The sequence below is a fragment of the Thalassophryne amazonica genome, chromosome 4 (genome assembly GCF_902500255.1).
Source record: "Thalassophryne amazonica chromosome 4, fThaAma1.1, whole genome shotgun sequence".
NCBI classification, from domain to species: domain Eukaryota; kingdom Metazoa; phylum Chordata; class Actinopteri; order Batrachoidiformes; family Batrachoididae; genus Thalassophryne; species Thalassophryne amazonica.
The window spans coordinates 62230511-62244940 of NC_047106.1; the positions used below are offsets into that span (position 1 = coordinate 62230511).

General features: G+C 42.6%; 1 protein-coding gene across 1 annotated transcript in view; it reads left to right on the forward strand.

Moving 5' to 3' along the window:
- LOC117508294 (beta-galactosidase-1-like protein 2) overlaps positions 1-14430 on the forward strand; it is a 75319-nt gene that overhangs the window by 16378 nt on the left and 44511 nt on the right. The window contains exons 7-13 of the mRNA XM_034167990.1: positions 1754-1835; positions 2824-2888; positions 3104-3188; positions 3271-3408; positions 7004-7084; positions 7211-7314; positions 8981-9127. Coding sequence (XP_034023881.1) covers positions 1754-1835; positions 2824-2888; positions 3104-3188; positions 3271-3408; positions 7004-7084; positions 7211-7314; positions 8981-9127 — 702 coding nt within the window. The remainder of the gene's footprint in view (positions 1-1753; positions 1836-2823; positions 2889-3103; positions 3189-3270; positions 3409-7003; positions 7085-7210; positions 7315-8980; positions 9128-14430) is intronic.

Sequence of the window (14430 nt, forward strand, 5' to 3'; positions counted from 1 at the left end):
CACTCGATGGAAAAACCACCGACAGCTGTCTGAACGCCATCTCAAAGCCATCCTGTGAGACCAAAACGGAGGTGGTTTTGTCTCGCTCCAGTAGCGAATGCATCGTGACGCGCAAAGCCTCTGCTTGGATTTCCATGACAAAATCTTTTGTTAAAAGTGAAATCTGCCAGAAAATGGTTGATGTCCAGCTCTTGTGATAACCAGAGAAATGGCACACGATGGTCACGGATCCAGACAGCCATCCGTTTAGAAATGAAATGGTCGTTAAGCCTGTCGATGGCGGCTTCGGAGCGCGGCGCGCCCCACAGCCGCTGGGGGCCGTCCTTAAAGTGACAGTAACACTCCTTATTCTCTACCAAGCCCGTAACATTTTCACCGAAAGCCAGATAAATTTTTCTAATGGTTTCCAGCTGCCAGTCTCTAACAGTTTCTGAAAAAATTCTGATGGAAAAAAAGCCCAAATCATTCCGCCATTTCCTGGCAATGAAACAACGAGGGGGCTGGACCACTCCTCACTCAAAGCCTGCTCACAGGCGAATGACGCAACCGACAGGCGTGGAAAAACTCACGCATGCGCATGAGGGTTCAAGCTTGTCTGACGCAATCACACGTGATTCAAATCCATATGGTTTTTGAAAAAAATAATAGGGTCGGATACTTTTCTAATAGACCTCGTATATTGCACAACGTTCAGATGTGCCTTACATAGGCAGATTCACAATGCACATATACTCTGCTTGTAAACATAATTCAGCTGAGCTGAATGGAATGAAACAAAATTAAAGTAAACACTACAGAGAAAATTCACCCTACTATTTCACTGCTTCACCCCAAGAAGATTTGGTAGATCTTCTCTGCTCGAGTGCTTTGACAGGTTGCACTCAGATCCACAAACTCGCAAGAAAATATCCCATCTGACTCCACTGTTAAAATAGCTGAGCACTAGTTTCCAGAGCACCCTGACCTCGAAAGGGCACGATGGATGATAATCACTCACTCACTCATCTTCAACCACTTATCCGGGATTGGGTCAAGGGGGCAACAGCTCTAGCAGGGAACCCCAGACTTCCCTTTCCCATGCCACACTGACCACCTCTGACTGGAGGATCCGGAGGCATTCCCAGGCCAGTGTGGATGATAATCTGATTGGTTTATTTCATGTTATGCTCAAAACACATCCATGACTAAATCTGAGATTAAATGCAACCCCTTTGCTCTCTGTACCTTATTTTGTGCTCAGATGCCTTGTCCTGTAAATAGCAGAGGGGCATTGGACACATGCACTTTCTATATGCACTTTAGAGCATGCATCATAGGTCATCAAGAGGGAACCCACTGAGTTTTTTTATATTTATTGAATATTATTATATATAGTGTATATAGAGTGATGAGAATGGACAGGATTAGGAAAGAACATATCAGAGGGACAGCTCAAGTGTACCCAGGGTATATAGGGAGAAAGATCCTGAGGATGGAGCCACCAGGCAGGAAGAGAAGAGGGAGACCAAAGAGGAGGTTTATGAATGTGGTGAGGGAGGACATGCAGGTGGTTGGTGTGACAGAGGAAGATACAGAGGACAGGGTGAGATGGAAACGATTGATCTGCTGTGGCGCCCCCTAATGGGAGCAGCCAAAACAAGAAGTGTATACGTCAACAATTTAAATGATTTCATCTATTTTATTGATTGTTTCAATTTTAAATTATACATGAACAATGTCATAGGAAAACAGTGCAGTTCTCTCTCTCATGTAGTGTTTCCAGTCCCGAGGCATCAACGAGCTTCTTCTGACGTCAGACAACTGGGATGGTTTGAGCTACTGTGGTGTTGAAGGAGGTAATCAATGCAGTAAGAGTAATCATTTGAACTGATGACTTGTTCAACTTGAAAATTTAATTTGCTACTTCTTGAGTGGCAGCTATTCGAGGAAGATGAGGACATACACAACAGATGAGTGACAGCTGTCCCCATACACACCATTGGTCATTCATTCAGTCATTCATTTTCTACACCTACTTACTCCAATCAAGGGTCATGGGGGCTGGACCCTATTCCAGCAGTCATAGGACGTGAGGCGGGGTACACCCTGGATAGGATCCCAGTCTGTCACAGGGCCACATATAGACAAACAAACACATTTACTCACACTTGCAGTCAATTTAGAGTTACCAATTCACCTAATGTCTTGCCTTGAATGTCTTTGGAAGTGTGAGGAAGCCGGAGGACACGGATGGAACCAACGCAAACATGGGGAGAACATGGAAACTCCACACAGAAAGGACCACATAGGAAGTGATCCCATGATGATTTTGCTGTGAGGCAACAGTGCTAACTGCTAATCCACCATGCTGCCCATATGAGTGGATCGGTTTATCTCAAAAATGGGAGCTATTCTGAAGGGTCATAAATGCCTAGGTTGTATTGTAACTGATAAAACACATAATCACATAAAATACATTCAGAACGAAATACATTCAGAAGGAAAAAAAAATTACAAAATGTGTTTTGTGGTAGTTCAAGGTCCTACATGTCACCCAATTCCTACACCTATGGCATAAATGAAATATCATAGTTTGGGGGGTTTTTCATCCCATTGTTTCTTAGTCATTGCTGATAGCACCCAAATCTATTTTCCACGCCCCAATCTTCAATCCTGTGGGACACAAAACAAAATTTATTGTTTTTTGTTTGCTTGTTTTATGAACTATCAGGATGTGCACTTAACTTAAAACAGTTCAATTTCTAAAACCTAGAAATCTACAGTATATATAGGATATTTGTTGGCATGATGTACTTTAACAGTGATCATTTATTGTTGTTTCAGTGTTAAAAACAATAAACCTTCAGAGACTGTCTTTTGGAGCTATCCAGTACTTAGCCGAAATGCAGGTATGTGACAGTATAGTAAATGGCCATTAGTGGTTATAAAAGCCTGAGAACTGAACTTACGTAGTTGTAATAAATATATACAGTATTAGTGAGGCAAACATTTGCATATTATTGTGGACAAAAACTCCAAAAAGTCCACATTTTAATATAGCCTTCTATGAACCTTTGTCAATGAGCAATATGTGAATTTATTTCATTTTGTTGTGTTTTTGTAGCCTCACAAACCTCTGATGGTGATGGAGTATTGGTCTGGTTGGTTTGACCTGTGGGGAGAGCATCACCATGTTTTCAATGCTGAAGGTATAAAAACTCATGCACACCATTCTTATTTGTGCACAATTCTGTTTTTAACATCATTTTTTTCCATCACTCTTTACTGCAGATATGGTAGCGGTGTTGTCAGAGATCTTGGAGAGAGGCGTCTCCATTAATCTGTATATGTTCCACGGTGGGACAAACTTTGGATTCATGAATGGAGCAATTGACTTTGGCACCTACAAACCTCAGGTCACCAGTTATGGTTGGTAGGCATGATTTTTTGACACTACAGCTCAGCAACACACATTAGGGGGCATATCGTTCACTCTGCACAAAGCAGTGCGCAGCTCAGCGGCAGAGTTAGAGTTTATACAAATGGCACTCGCATTGTGTCAATAGCAAGCTTAACTGAGCACTTAAAATGAGGTGTGGTCAGGTGCAGTACCTGTGCATTCATATCATGAGGAAGGAGAATGTGTTTGTCCCACAGACTAGTAAAAACAATGAAAAAGTTGTGAAAAAGAGCACAACGCTCAGACACACTTTACATAAGCAGATTCCCACTGCACATTCTACACTTATTGTGTCTGAAGTGAAAACAAAACTAATGATTTATAAAGATACTCAGTAAACTGAATGTAAAAACCTAAAGGATAAAAAATACTGTATCTGCTTATAAATGAAAGAACCCAAAAAATAAATGATGTTTTGTTTTTAATAACTTAAAATAGTAGTAAAACACTGAAGAAGAAACATGGGTGCACATTGTCCATATTTATATTTATTTATAAATATTACAGTTAACAGTCTTAACTTTTTTCTGGTAGATCTGTTTGTTACTTTATTAAACACTTTCCTGACAAAAGTCCAACAACAAGCCAAACCCCACTAAAAACATAAAAGCAGATTTTCCTTGTCTGGAATGCCTTCTTCTTTTGAAAGCTGGCTCTCTTGGAGACCAGCTGGTCAGAGAATCAGGCTTCTTGTCCTTTCTGCTGTTTTTGGGCATTGACTCTCTGGACTTCCAGCTCTTTACAGAATTGGCCTTCTTGTTCCTTCTGGTCTCTCCTGGTGTTGAGCTCTTGGACTTCCAGCTGTTTACGGAATTCAGCTTCTTGATTTTCCTGATCATTTCTGGAGTTGGCTATCTGAGCTTCCAGGATCCTGGTTGCCAGCTGTGATGCAGGTGATGTGTCCTTGTACTTCCACTAATTCAGGAAGTTTCACCTGAAGTCCATCTCAAAGACAAGCTGAAACAGCTACTCCTTAAATTCATGGCTTGGGTGCCAAAATCCAAGCCCTTGTACATGTTGTGACACCTGGGACATGGATCAAGTAGGGGATTGTCTGTGAAATATGGAAATATGGTGGTGTCCTTGTATGCCCCATGGCCGCAACAATAGCTATGAAGGCTGAAAAGGAACCTTGAACACGAGACAGCTAAGTCCCCCATCACACATAGCAGGAATGCACATAAGCCAAGCCGAATCAGGCAGAATGTAAAAAAAAAAACAATAATTGTGCCACATCTGGGAGAAAATACGAATTGTGGAGGACAGCCATCTGAATACCCAGACTGTGCTCCAACCTGTCCCAACTGATTCATGTATGTGCTGTGCACATGAGCCTCTGAATACAACACAAATGTAGGTGGTACACAATAAGAGTACCTGGACAGATGCCAGGATGCAGTAAGAATAATACGAATGCACTTACAACCATACAATTGCGGTCCAATTGTGGTTCGGCAGAATATATTCCAGCAGCAGTTGAGGTGCACTCGAATTTCCTGAAATGCGTTCAGGCACATTTGGGAAATTCGGCCAAGGTGGAAGCATGCTGAACGTCTCCCCAAACGCAATCGGAATGTCATTAATGACATTTTCACGGCTTCCGATTGTTTAGAACGCCATCAGACTGCACATTGACTGCGGTACAATGGGTGTTCCACCTCAACTGTGCCAAGACTGTTTTGAACATGAGCAAAACTGTTGTGTGGGCCGCCAGAAGAGGAGGTACTGCTGGCCCACCACCAGAGGGCGCCCTGCCTGAAGTGCGGGCTTCAGGCACTAGAGGGCGCTGCCGCCTCACAGGAACAGCCGAGGTGACAGCTGTCACTGATCAACTGTGACAGCTGTCACCGATCATCTGCACTTCATCCCGGATAAAAGCAGGATGACACCTCCACCACGTCGCCGAGATATCATTCTTCTAAGGAGGTAATATTCTCCGCCGTACTAAAGGAATTATAACTTACGTGTGCTCTGTTAGCAGCCGTTGTCCTGTGGAGCGTTGTCAGCTGATTGGTGGTTTGTGAGAGTGCCGACGTCTTCGCCTCTCACTCTTTCCAGATAAGTGCTTAAACAGGAGCTGCACGAGTGTGTGATTTGAGGTGGAGGTGGAATTCCCACCGTTGTTGTTACTGGGTGTACACACACCCACACTTGACTGTCTTTGCTCTTCGCCAGCAGTACCAGATCCGACACGCGGAGACGGTGGCCACCTGGGGGACTCGGGACCTGGCGGCTCCAGTATCCTTCGGGTTCGGTGGCGGAGGAAATCGTGTGGTTCAGGTTCTTCTCTAGACGGACATCTCCTATCGTCGAGCCTGCCCACACGACACCTTTATCCATTGACTTTGTATCATTCTATAATCTGCTGTGTATGGTTGTGGCATTCACAACAGTAAAGTGTTCAAAGTTGACTCCTTCTATTGTCTGTTCATTTGCGCCCCCTGTTGTGGGTCCGTGTCACTACACTTTCACAACAAAAATAGTCGGAGCGGCTGCACAAATGGGCCTGACTGTTTAGACTGCTCTTTGAATGCTGTCCGACGTTTTCTAAATGCACCTTGACGCTTCCCGACTGTGGGTCGACTTTTCATTCGGGCTATATGTGATGTGTGATGGGGGTCTAACAGGGCTGTGGCTAAAGGAAGTCCTCTATGGTGGATCAGGCGGAGGAGATGATGACTTGTAAGCCAAATGCTGTAAATGCAGATAATGGTTGCAGCAGGTCCTGCTCGTGTGGAATTTCCCAGTCATTCGACCAAGCTCAGGGTTTGTCAGAGACCATGGTTTTGTTGGTGTGCAATAAAATTCTCATGTTAAACAAACCCACGCTCAAGCAACACTAGATCAACCCTGGATGTAGATTTTCTCTGCGTCTACCATCCCATCTGGGGATCAATTAAGAGATGATCTTCCTCGCCATTTAGGGATTGCCACAACATGCGTGGCTTAAGTATTGCAGTTAGTGAAAACCTCACATGTGAGAATGTGTCATCCTAATTCTGAATATGCAAATTCATGTTGTTGGCAGAAAACCTTGTGTTCTGACGAGAAAACGTCTGAGTGCGCTGTCTTATTAGCAATGTGAAATGACTTGGCACATGTGTTGAAGGCAGTAGTATGTGCTACTCTGATTGGTTGTTTTCATGTTATGCCCTCAACACACCCATGATTAATGTGACTTAATCCAGCTCCTTTGCACCCAATGCTATGGTTCGCACTGAGAATCAATGCTCTCTAAATAGCACTATGTTAGTGGACATGCCCCAAACACACCTGACCTATGCACTACTGACTGAAGATCAGTCCCTAGATGTGGTCTATCTCTTTTACTTGAAATGTCTTTCCTGCTCATACACTTTGTGAATCAAAATTTATTTTCCATTCATGTCAGCCACATTCTCCTACATAACCCGTACACTTACAGCGAGACTAAGCCTGTCTTAAACCTAAGGTACTTTTCAGTAATGTTATTGTGCTTTGCTAAATAAAAGGGGGAAACTAGTATATTTTACAATACAAATATATATTATTGATTGTTGTCATTTTTTTTAATATATGTTGCAGACTATGATGCTCCTTTATCTGAGGCTGGAGACTACACCAAAAAATATCAACTCTTGAGGATGCTATTTAGCCAGTACCACTGTAAGTTATTTTAACCATTTATGTTCAGAATGCATGTCAAGGCAATTAAATAAAATAATAAGAAAATAAAATCTGCACCTTGCAAAGTACTCAGTAAATAAAGTTTGTGCTTTATATGTGTTTTAGCAAAGCCTCTTCCTGATACCCCCTCTCTTCAGGAGAGGAGAGTTTATCGAGCTGTCATCCAGCAGCACCTGTCACTGTGGGACAGTCTGCATTTTACTGACAAGGTAAACTATTTTTGTTTGTTTCATGTTTTGTTTAATTTTATGTGTGTTACATATATGAAACACTCGGGGGTAAGCCATAAATGAAGTCTGTGCATCAGTACAGTTAGAGTTCTCAGGGCAGAGATTATTTGTTGATTTGCATCGGCTGCTTCATTTGCATTTTTCAAAAAACTCAATTTATCTCATCTTCAATTGTTTATCCAGGACCGGGTCGTGGGGCAGCTTTCAAAGATCAGCAACATTATGACTGTATTTTGTGCTTACAGATATCATGAATAGTCATTGTATAGCAATGCACTTAATTTCAAATGCAAGGTCAGCTGAACTGCAACTGCAAATTGTGTTAATTTTGGGCTTGACTTTCATACATATGTCAACACTAGATGGAAACTGACCCAAGGATCTGGACAGAGCAGGGGAACCTGTTATGATCTGTATAAGCTGAATCCAAAATGCAAACGCTGAACACACAGAATGTAAAGTAAAAACATGTTTTATTGTTCCCAAAAATACTAGTCCCGCCCAAAAAACAAGGAGCAGTCAAACAGACAAAGGTGTGAGTGAAGAATCAGCAGAGGAATGTGCAATCGACATTCGGGACAAGGAAATATACATACACGAACACATGATGAGGAAACAGCAGGAACCAGAACACATAAAAAAAAATCACGCAAATCCAGCAAAGAAAGGGGGAACAATGATTAACTTAAATAGTGACATTACACGAGGAGATGGGAGACAGATGTGGTGACTGTGATGTGGAACAGCTGTAAGGAACACAGAGTGACAGGACCACTCCCACAAACACACAGGCAGAGTGACAAACAAAGTGAAGCAACAAACTATCAGCAAACAAGGATAACATACTCAAAAACCTGTGAATTAAACAAAAGAAGAAGTCAACCAAAGATCAGTAACAGAGAACAAAACCAGAACTCAAAAAAAAACAACAAAAGTATAATGTATATGTTTGAGGGATCTTTACCATCATATTCTGCCTCAAATAGCAGCCATTTCTGCAATAAATAAAAAATAAATAAAACACGTACACACCCATTTATAACAAATGGTCAATAACTTGATACAAGTGTCTCTGACTGAACCACTGATAAAGTGAAAGCAAAGCTGAGTTAGGCACAGTGGCATAGTGGTTAGCACTGTTGCCTCACAGCAAGAAGGTCATGGGATTGATTCCCACCTGTGGCCTTTCTATGTAGCTTTTGCATGTTTTCCCATGTCTGTGTGGGTTCTCTCTGAGTGCTTCGGCTTCCTCCCACATCCAAAGACATGCAGATTAGGTGAATTAGAAACTTTAACTTGTCCGTAGGTGTGCGTGTGGTTGTGAATGTGTTTGTCTGTCTATATGTGAGAGACTGGCGTCCTGTCCAGGGTGTACCCTGTCTCATACCCTATGACTACTGGGATAGGCTCCAGCCCCCCCCCCATGACCCTTAATTGGAGTAAGTGGGTATGGAAAATGGGTGGAGGGAAAGCTGAGTCAACCTGGTGATGTTTAGGCAAAGAAAACATTTTTATTTTCTGCATTAAATACTGTTCTGCGCTTGTCAAGGTGGAATATAGCAACACACTGCTTCACTATATTCAATGCTGGTGTTCAATATAAGATGGCAACTGACTGTGCATCACTGATTGACTGTTCATCCAGCCATACAGGTCGGAAAGACCAGTGAACATGGAGAATCTTCCCGTCAACAATAACAACGGTCAGACATACGGCTACACTCTGTATGAAACCACCATCACCAGTGGAGGAAGCCTCAACTCTAAGAACAACATCAAAGACAGAGCACTGGTGAGGGTTGGAAATACTTCACACGTATTAATATAGTATATACGAGGTCTGTTAGAAAAGTATCGGACCTTTTTATTTTTTGCAAAAACATGATGGATTTGAATCACGTGTGCTTGCATGAGCAAACCTTGAACATTCGTGCGCATGCATGAACTTTTTCACGCCTGTCAATTGCATCATTTTCTGGTAAGCAGCCTTTGTGTGGGACGTGTGCAGTGCGCTCGGCGGTTTATCATTTCAAAGAAAAAGACGGAATGACTGGAGCAGCGCTGCATCAAATTTTGCCAGAAACTGGGCGACAACCAGGTGGAAACTATTCGGATGATTCAGACGGCTTTCGGTGACTTTTCAGTCGTGTGACTATCCGAGAAATTGTGGAAGAGGTGGGCGTGTCACAGCATGTCCTGTGAAACTTCCAACATGGAGGCGCTTTTGCGCCGCCGTCAGCAGCAGCTGAATTTCACCACAAATCTTTTCATGGCCAAATCTTCTGTCACAGTGGAATGTACCGAAAAAGTGCTGATGTCCACCTGTTCCGCAATTTCTCAGATAGTCTCGTGACGGTCCCGCATCACTACAGCGTTCACTTTGGAAATGATCTGGTCATTTCAGCATGTTGATGGCCGACCAGAGCGTGGCTCGCTCTCCACCGTTGTGCGGGTCTTTAAACCAGTTGTACTGCTCCTTAATCTGTGTGATGCCCAGGGCATCGTCACCGAAAGCCATCTGAATCATCCCATTGGTTTCCACCTGGCTGTCGCCCAGTTTCTGGCAAAATTTGATGCGGCGCTGCTCCAGTCATTCCGTCTTTTTCCTTGAAATGAAAAATTCACCGAGCGCACTGCACACGTCCCACACAAAGGCTGCTTACCAGGAAATGACGCAATCAACAGGCGTGAAAAAGTTCACGCATGCGCATGAAGGTTCAAGGTTTGCTCATGCAAACACACGTGATTCAAATCCATCAGGTTTTAGCAAAAAATTAAAAGGTCCAATACTTTTCTAACAGACCTCATATATATATATATATATATATATATATATATATATATATATATATATATATATATATATATATATATATATATATATATATACTGAGGCATGGGACAAGAATCACCTTTATCCTGTAAAATGCACTGAGTGAATGAGTAGACAAATCAGTCAATCCATTTCTGATTGCTTATGCAACAACACAAAAACAATAAGGACCTGATTTACTGAGAACCCACATAAAGAGTGCTAATTTAAACTTTTGCATGTTGAGATGGAGACAGTTTTGCGGGTAATTAACTTAAGCTGGGAATTAAGATTCAATTCACTTCCTGCTCTTAACTGTATGAGTACATTGGTTGCGATGTAAAGCCAAAGCTCACGCTATATGTACTCACAATATACGGTTAGATAGATAGCTGCGAGTTGGCCACTCATGCTGTATGTGTAAAATAAACATTGCCCACCACCCCCCAAAAAAACAGAACTGTGTGGTTATTTCACATAGCAGAAATGTGCTGCTTTGGCCGTTTGTGCCATTCTGTGTGCAGAAAATTCCAAAATAACTTAAGAAATCTTTCTTACCAGGCAGCTGCAGGTTCAGCAGCTATTTCTTCCAAACCTTTGCTCTGGCATTCCTGTGGTACAGTGGATTAGTGGTTAGCACTGTTGCCTCACAACACCAAGGTTGTGGGATCGCTTCCCTCCTGGTCTTTTCTGTGTGGTGTGTGCATGTTCTTCTCATGTTCACTTGGTGCTCTGGCTTCCTCTCACTTCCAAAGGCATGCAGGTTAGGTGAATTGATGGCTTTAAATTGACCATAGGTGTATTTGGCCCTGAGACAGACCGGCATCCTGTCTGGGGTGTACCCTCCATTATGATTTATGATTGCCGGGATAGGCTCCAGCCCCCCATGACTGGACTAAGCGGGTATAGAAAATGAATGAAGAAAGGATGAATGAAGTCCTGTCATGATAGGTTGAGGACACACCAAAGAGGCTTGCTGCTGCCACAGCTCAAGCAGCCCTTCTGTCCCAATGATCCACACACAGTGTCTTCTTGTTTTCAGTTCTCTTAACAACACTCTGGGAGTGTGGGTAAAACCACACTGAGTTTGGGGTGTAGCAGAAAGCTGTACCAACCTTCAACATCCTAAGTTTGCATCAAGCAAAGATATGTCTTTGATGATATGGACCTAGTTCACATTGTGTGATGAAATCCAAAACCCAGGCCGTTCCAATCCATGGAACAAGAGTGACTCCTGCTGGATGAATTGGGGAAGGGCACGTGACTAACTCATGCAGAGTTAAACTGTAGCCATGTTAAAAAAATGCATTGTATTGTTATAACCGAAAAAAGAAAAGAAAAGAAAAAGAAACGACATGTGACCATTTAACCTTGCAAGTGAGACTTATATATATATCTGGTATTTTGTACTTTGATTATAGACTGTAGGAAGTTTATCAAGTGTGTTTTTCATATAACTGTGTTGTGTGGTATCTCCACTGAAAACCTTGTTTGCTAGAGTTTGTAATACAGGACTTGCTTGGTTTGTAAGCAGGGATTTAGGAACAGACACTGATTTATTAAAAAACTAGACAAAGAAACACAGAGAAAACTACAGTACCCAGAATTCTTGGGGGTGGAGCTTTTAACCCTTTAAAAGCAGGCGCCCCCGGGGAGTCGCTCTCTTGCGTCCTCTTCACTCTTCCTCTTACGCTGTCATTTCTTGGGTCCTGAGACGCTTGCCTCGCCATCCAGATTTTACGACCCTTTGTCCGCCACCACGTGGTTTAAACTTATTTCTTCTTTGTGCGTACCAATAAGAAATTACTTTTCTTTTTTTTCGACAGATAACTTTTGCTCAACTTTTGTAAAGTTAAACGCGCAGGCACATTTAACTTACTTTTTCAATTTTTCAAATTAAAACATTTTTCTTCTTAAACTCCAAATTCCTCTCGTGAACATTTTTCTCATAAAGTCAACTATTTTTGTATTGAGTTTTTGATTTGCCCCGGCTCTAACAGACGATGACGAAAGACAAATTTTTGATTTTTGTGATTGTTGGGTATTTTCTCCTCCAAACATTCTTAAAACCTTTAACAAGACAAACAGAGTCAAGAAACACCAGTGAGACAGAAAGTCAAATATTACGCGCGGAGTGCGGCCAGGCTGTACACCAAGGCTACACTAAAGTCTGGCCTGCTTTTCCGCTCTTTTTATTAAGAGACGCCCTCATCACATAAACAAGAAACTTGTCCTAAGGGTGGGGGTAATGACGCAAGACAAGTTTCTTCCCATAACATAAACGCATACGTCAATAAGTGCAGCTGTAAGGAAGAACACTTCAGGTCAGCACATCTCGTTCGTCTGTTGCAGGTGTCAGCTGTTCTGCATCTGCCTGAAGTGTCCTGTCTTCCACACTCCTTCACACTAAACACCACATCACAAACGTCAAAACAAAATTGAATTCTCAGGATTGCATTAAGACAGGTGCAAAACAGCACATCTCCGTTCTCATGAGAAAGAAGACAAAGCTAAACAAGGTTGAATAACACGTACGTTCTCAGGGTGAAGTGCAAAACAGCACAACACCGTTCTCATGAGAAAGAAGGCAAATGTACAAACGTTTAACAGTGATAACATATATACAAAATCTTTAACATTCCCCTCCTGTTTATCGCCTGTTAAAACATACAGTAGGCATCACTCAGCTTAGCACTTCTTTTTGAGATTTTCACTAAGAGGTTCATCATGGTATGTTTTCTCTAGGCTTACACCCCAGAGGTGATGTCATCATTGTCACCATCATCGGTGTCTGGGTCATCATACTTCCATTGGTCTGGGTACAGGTCAGGAGAGCCATCGTCCTCCTTGTCGTCATCTGTCCCCAGAAGTGGATATGATGCTGGACCCCCTCCTGGTCCTGGACTTATTGCTGTGGTTATCATTCTATTTACAAGGCCTCGGAGACATGGAATACAACAACATCCACACAATGTTAGAATTGCAGCAAATACTGCTATAGACACTAATAGTGAAGAAATCAAAGACCTCCATTTTCCCATCCCTTCCAGCCACCAATCCCAGCCTTCGGTGTTTACTCCACTGTGCTCTTTCATCTTCCTGTTCAACGTCCTCAGCCCGTCAATGGCTTGAGTGAGACTGCCGTCTGCAGCTGTGTTGTTGGGAATGAATGTGCAGCATTGTTCTCCGAACATGGCACAAACACCTCCTTTCTCTGCCAACAACATATCCAGAGCAATGCGATTCTGGAAGGCCATAAGGGACGTGGCTTCTAACTGTGAATGGACAGCCTTAAATCCTTCCTCAGTCCAATTTCCTAATTTCTGTACATTGTAGTGGATGTAGTTTATTCTGTCCACGTTTTTATTAATTGAGCACCACCAACAGATGGAAGATTCGAATCCAGCTGCTATTTGATTAACCAGTTTATACTCGTCAGGCACTCCCCTGGGGACTCCTATTGCGTCAATATATGTTGGATTTCCCACTCCTTTCCAATCTCTTTTCACTCTATGTCTGGCTACGCCTTTCTGCCAATCTTCAGGAATAAGAGAGGCTGCATATGTCGTAACGTCTTCAGGGGTCATGGGTATGGCTTCAACTGGTAACAATGATGATATTAATGCACAATAACCTGACACATTTCGTGGCAGTCTGTCAAAGATTCTGTTATCCCCACACCACCACCATACATCACTCCTCCCGACAGGTTTGAATGTGGGAGTACTATGGACCACATTCTTACACCAGGCGGTGTGGTTTAAGCTACCCAAAGTCTTACTTGTCCCTGTCAAGTGTACACATGTATGGTTAGCATGCCCAACTTTGCTTGAGAATAAAGGTTTGATCTTAGTTAATTTGGTCACTGGATAGATCTTGTCCCACTTAAAACATTTGTTGTTTACCGCAATGTATGTCTGTGTCATAGCAGTCAGTAGACAGTCTTTGGGTAATGCTGCCGGTATTACCTGTAATACAGGTCTGGGTCCCATACACACAACACAGTCCTTCTTTGCTGCTAGTCCTGCTTGTTCTGCCATTAAAAGCCAATTGTTATTTTGTCCACTAATTCCTGTAGTTACTAGGAACCAGTCATCTGCCTTCATGTCTTTTGTGCCTTGTACAGACACCCCCTTTGCTTGTATGGACACCCCCTTTGACGTACTTAATTCGGTCAATATTGGTTGCTGTACTCTATCTGTCTCACAGAGGAAGAAATGGAAATACGGGTCTTTTCCTTGTTTGTATACCCAAAGGAGGAACAACCAACAGTCTCCCTCTAT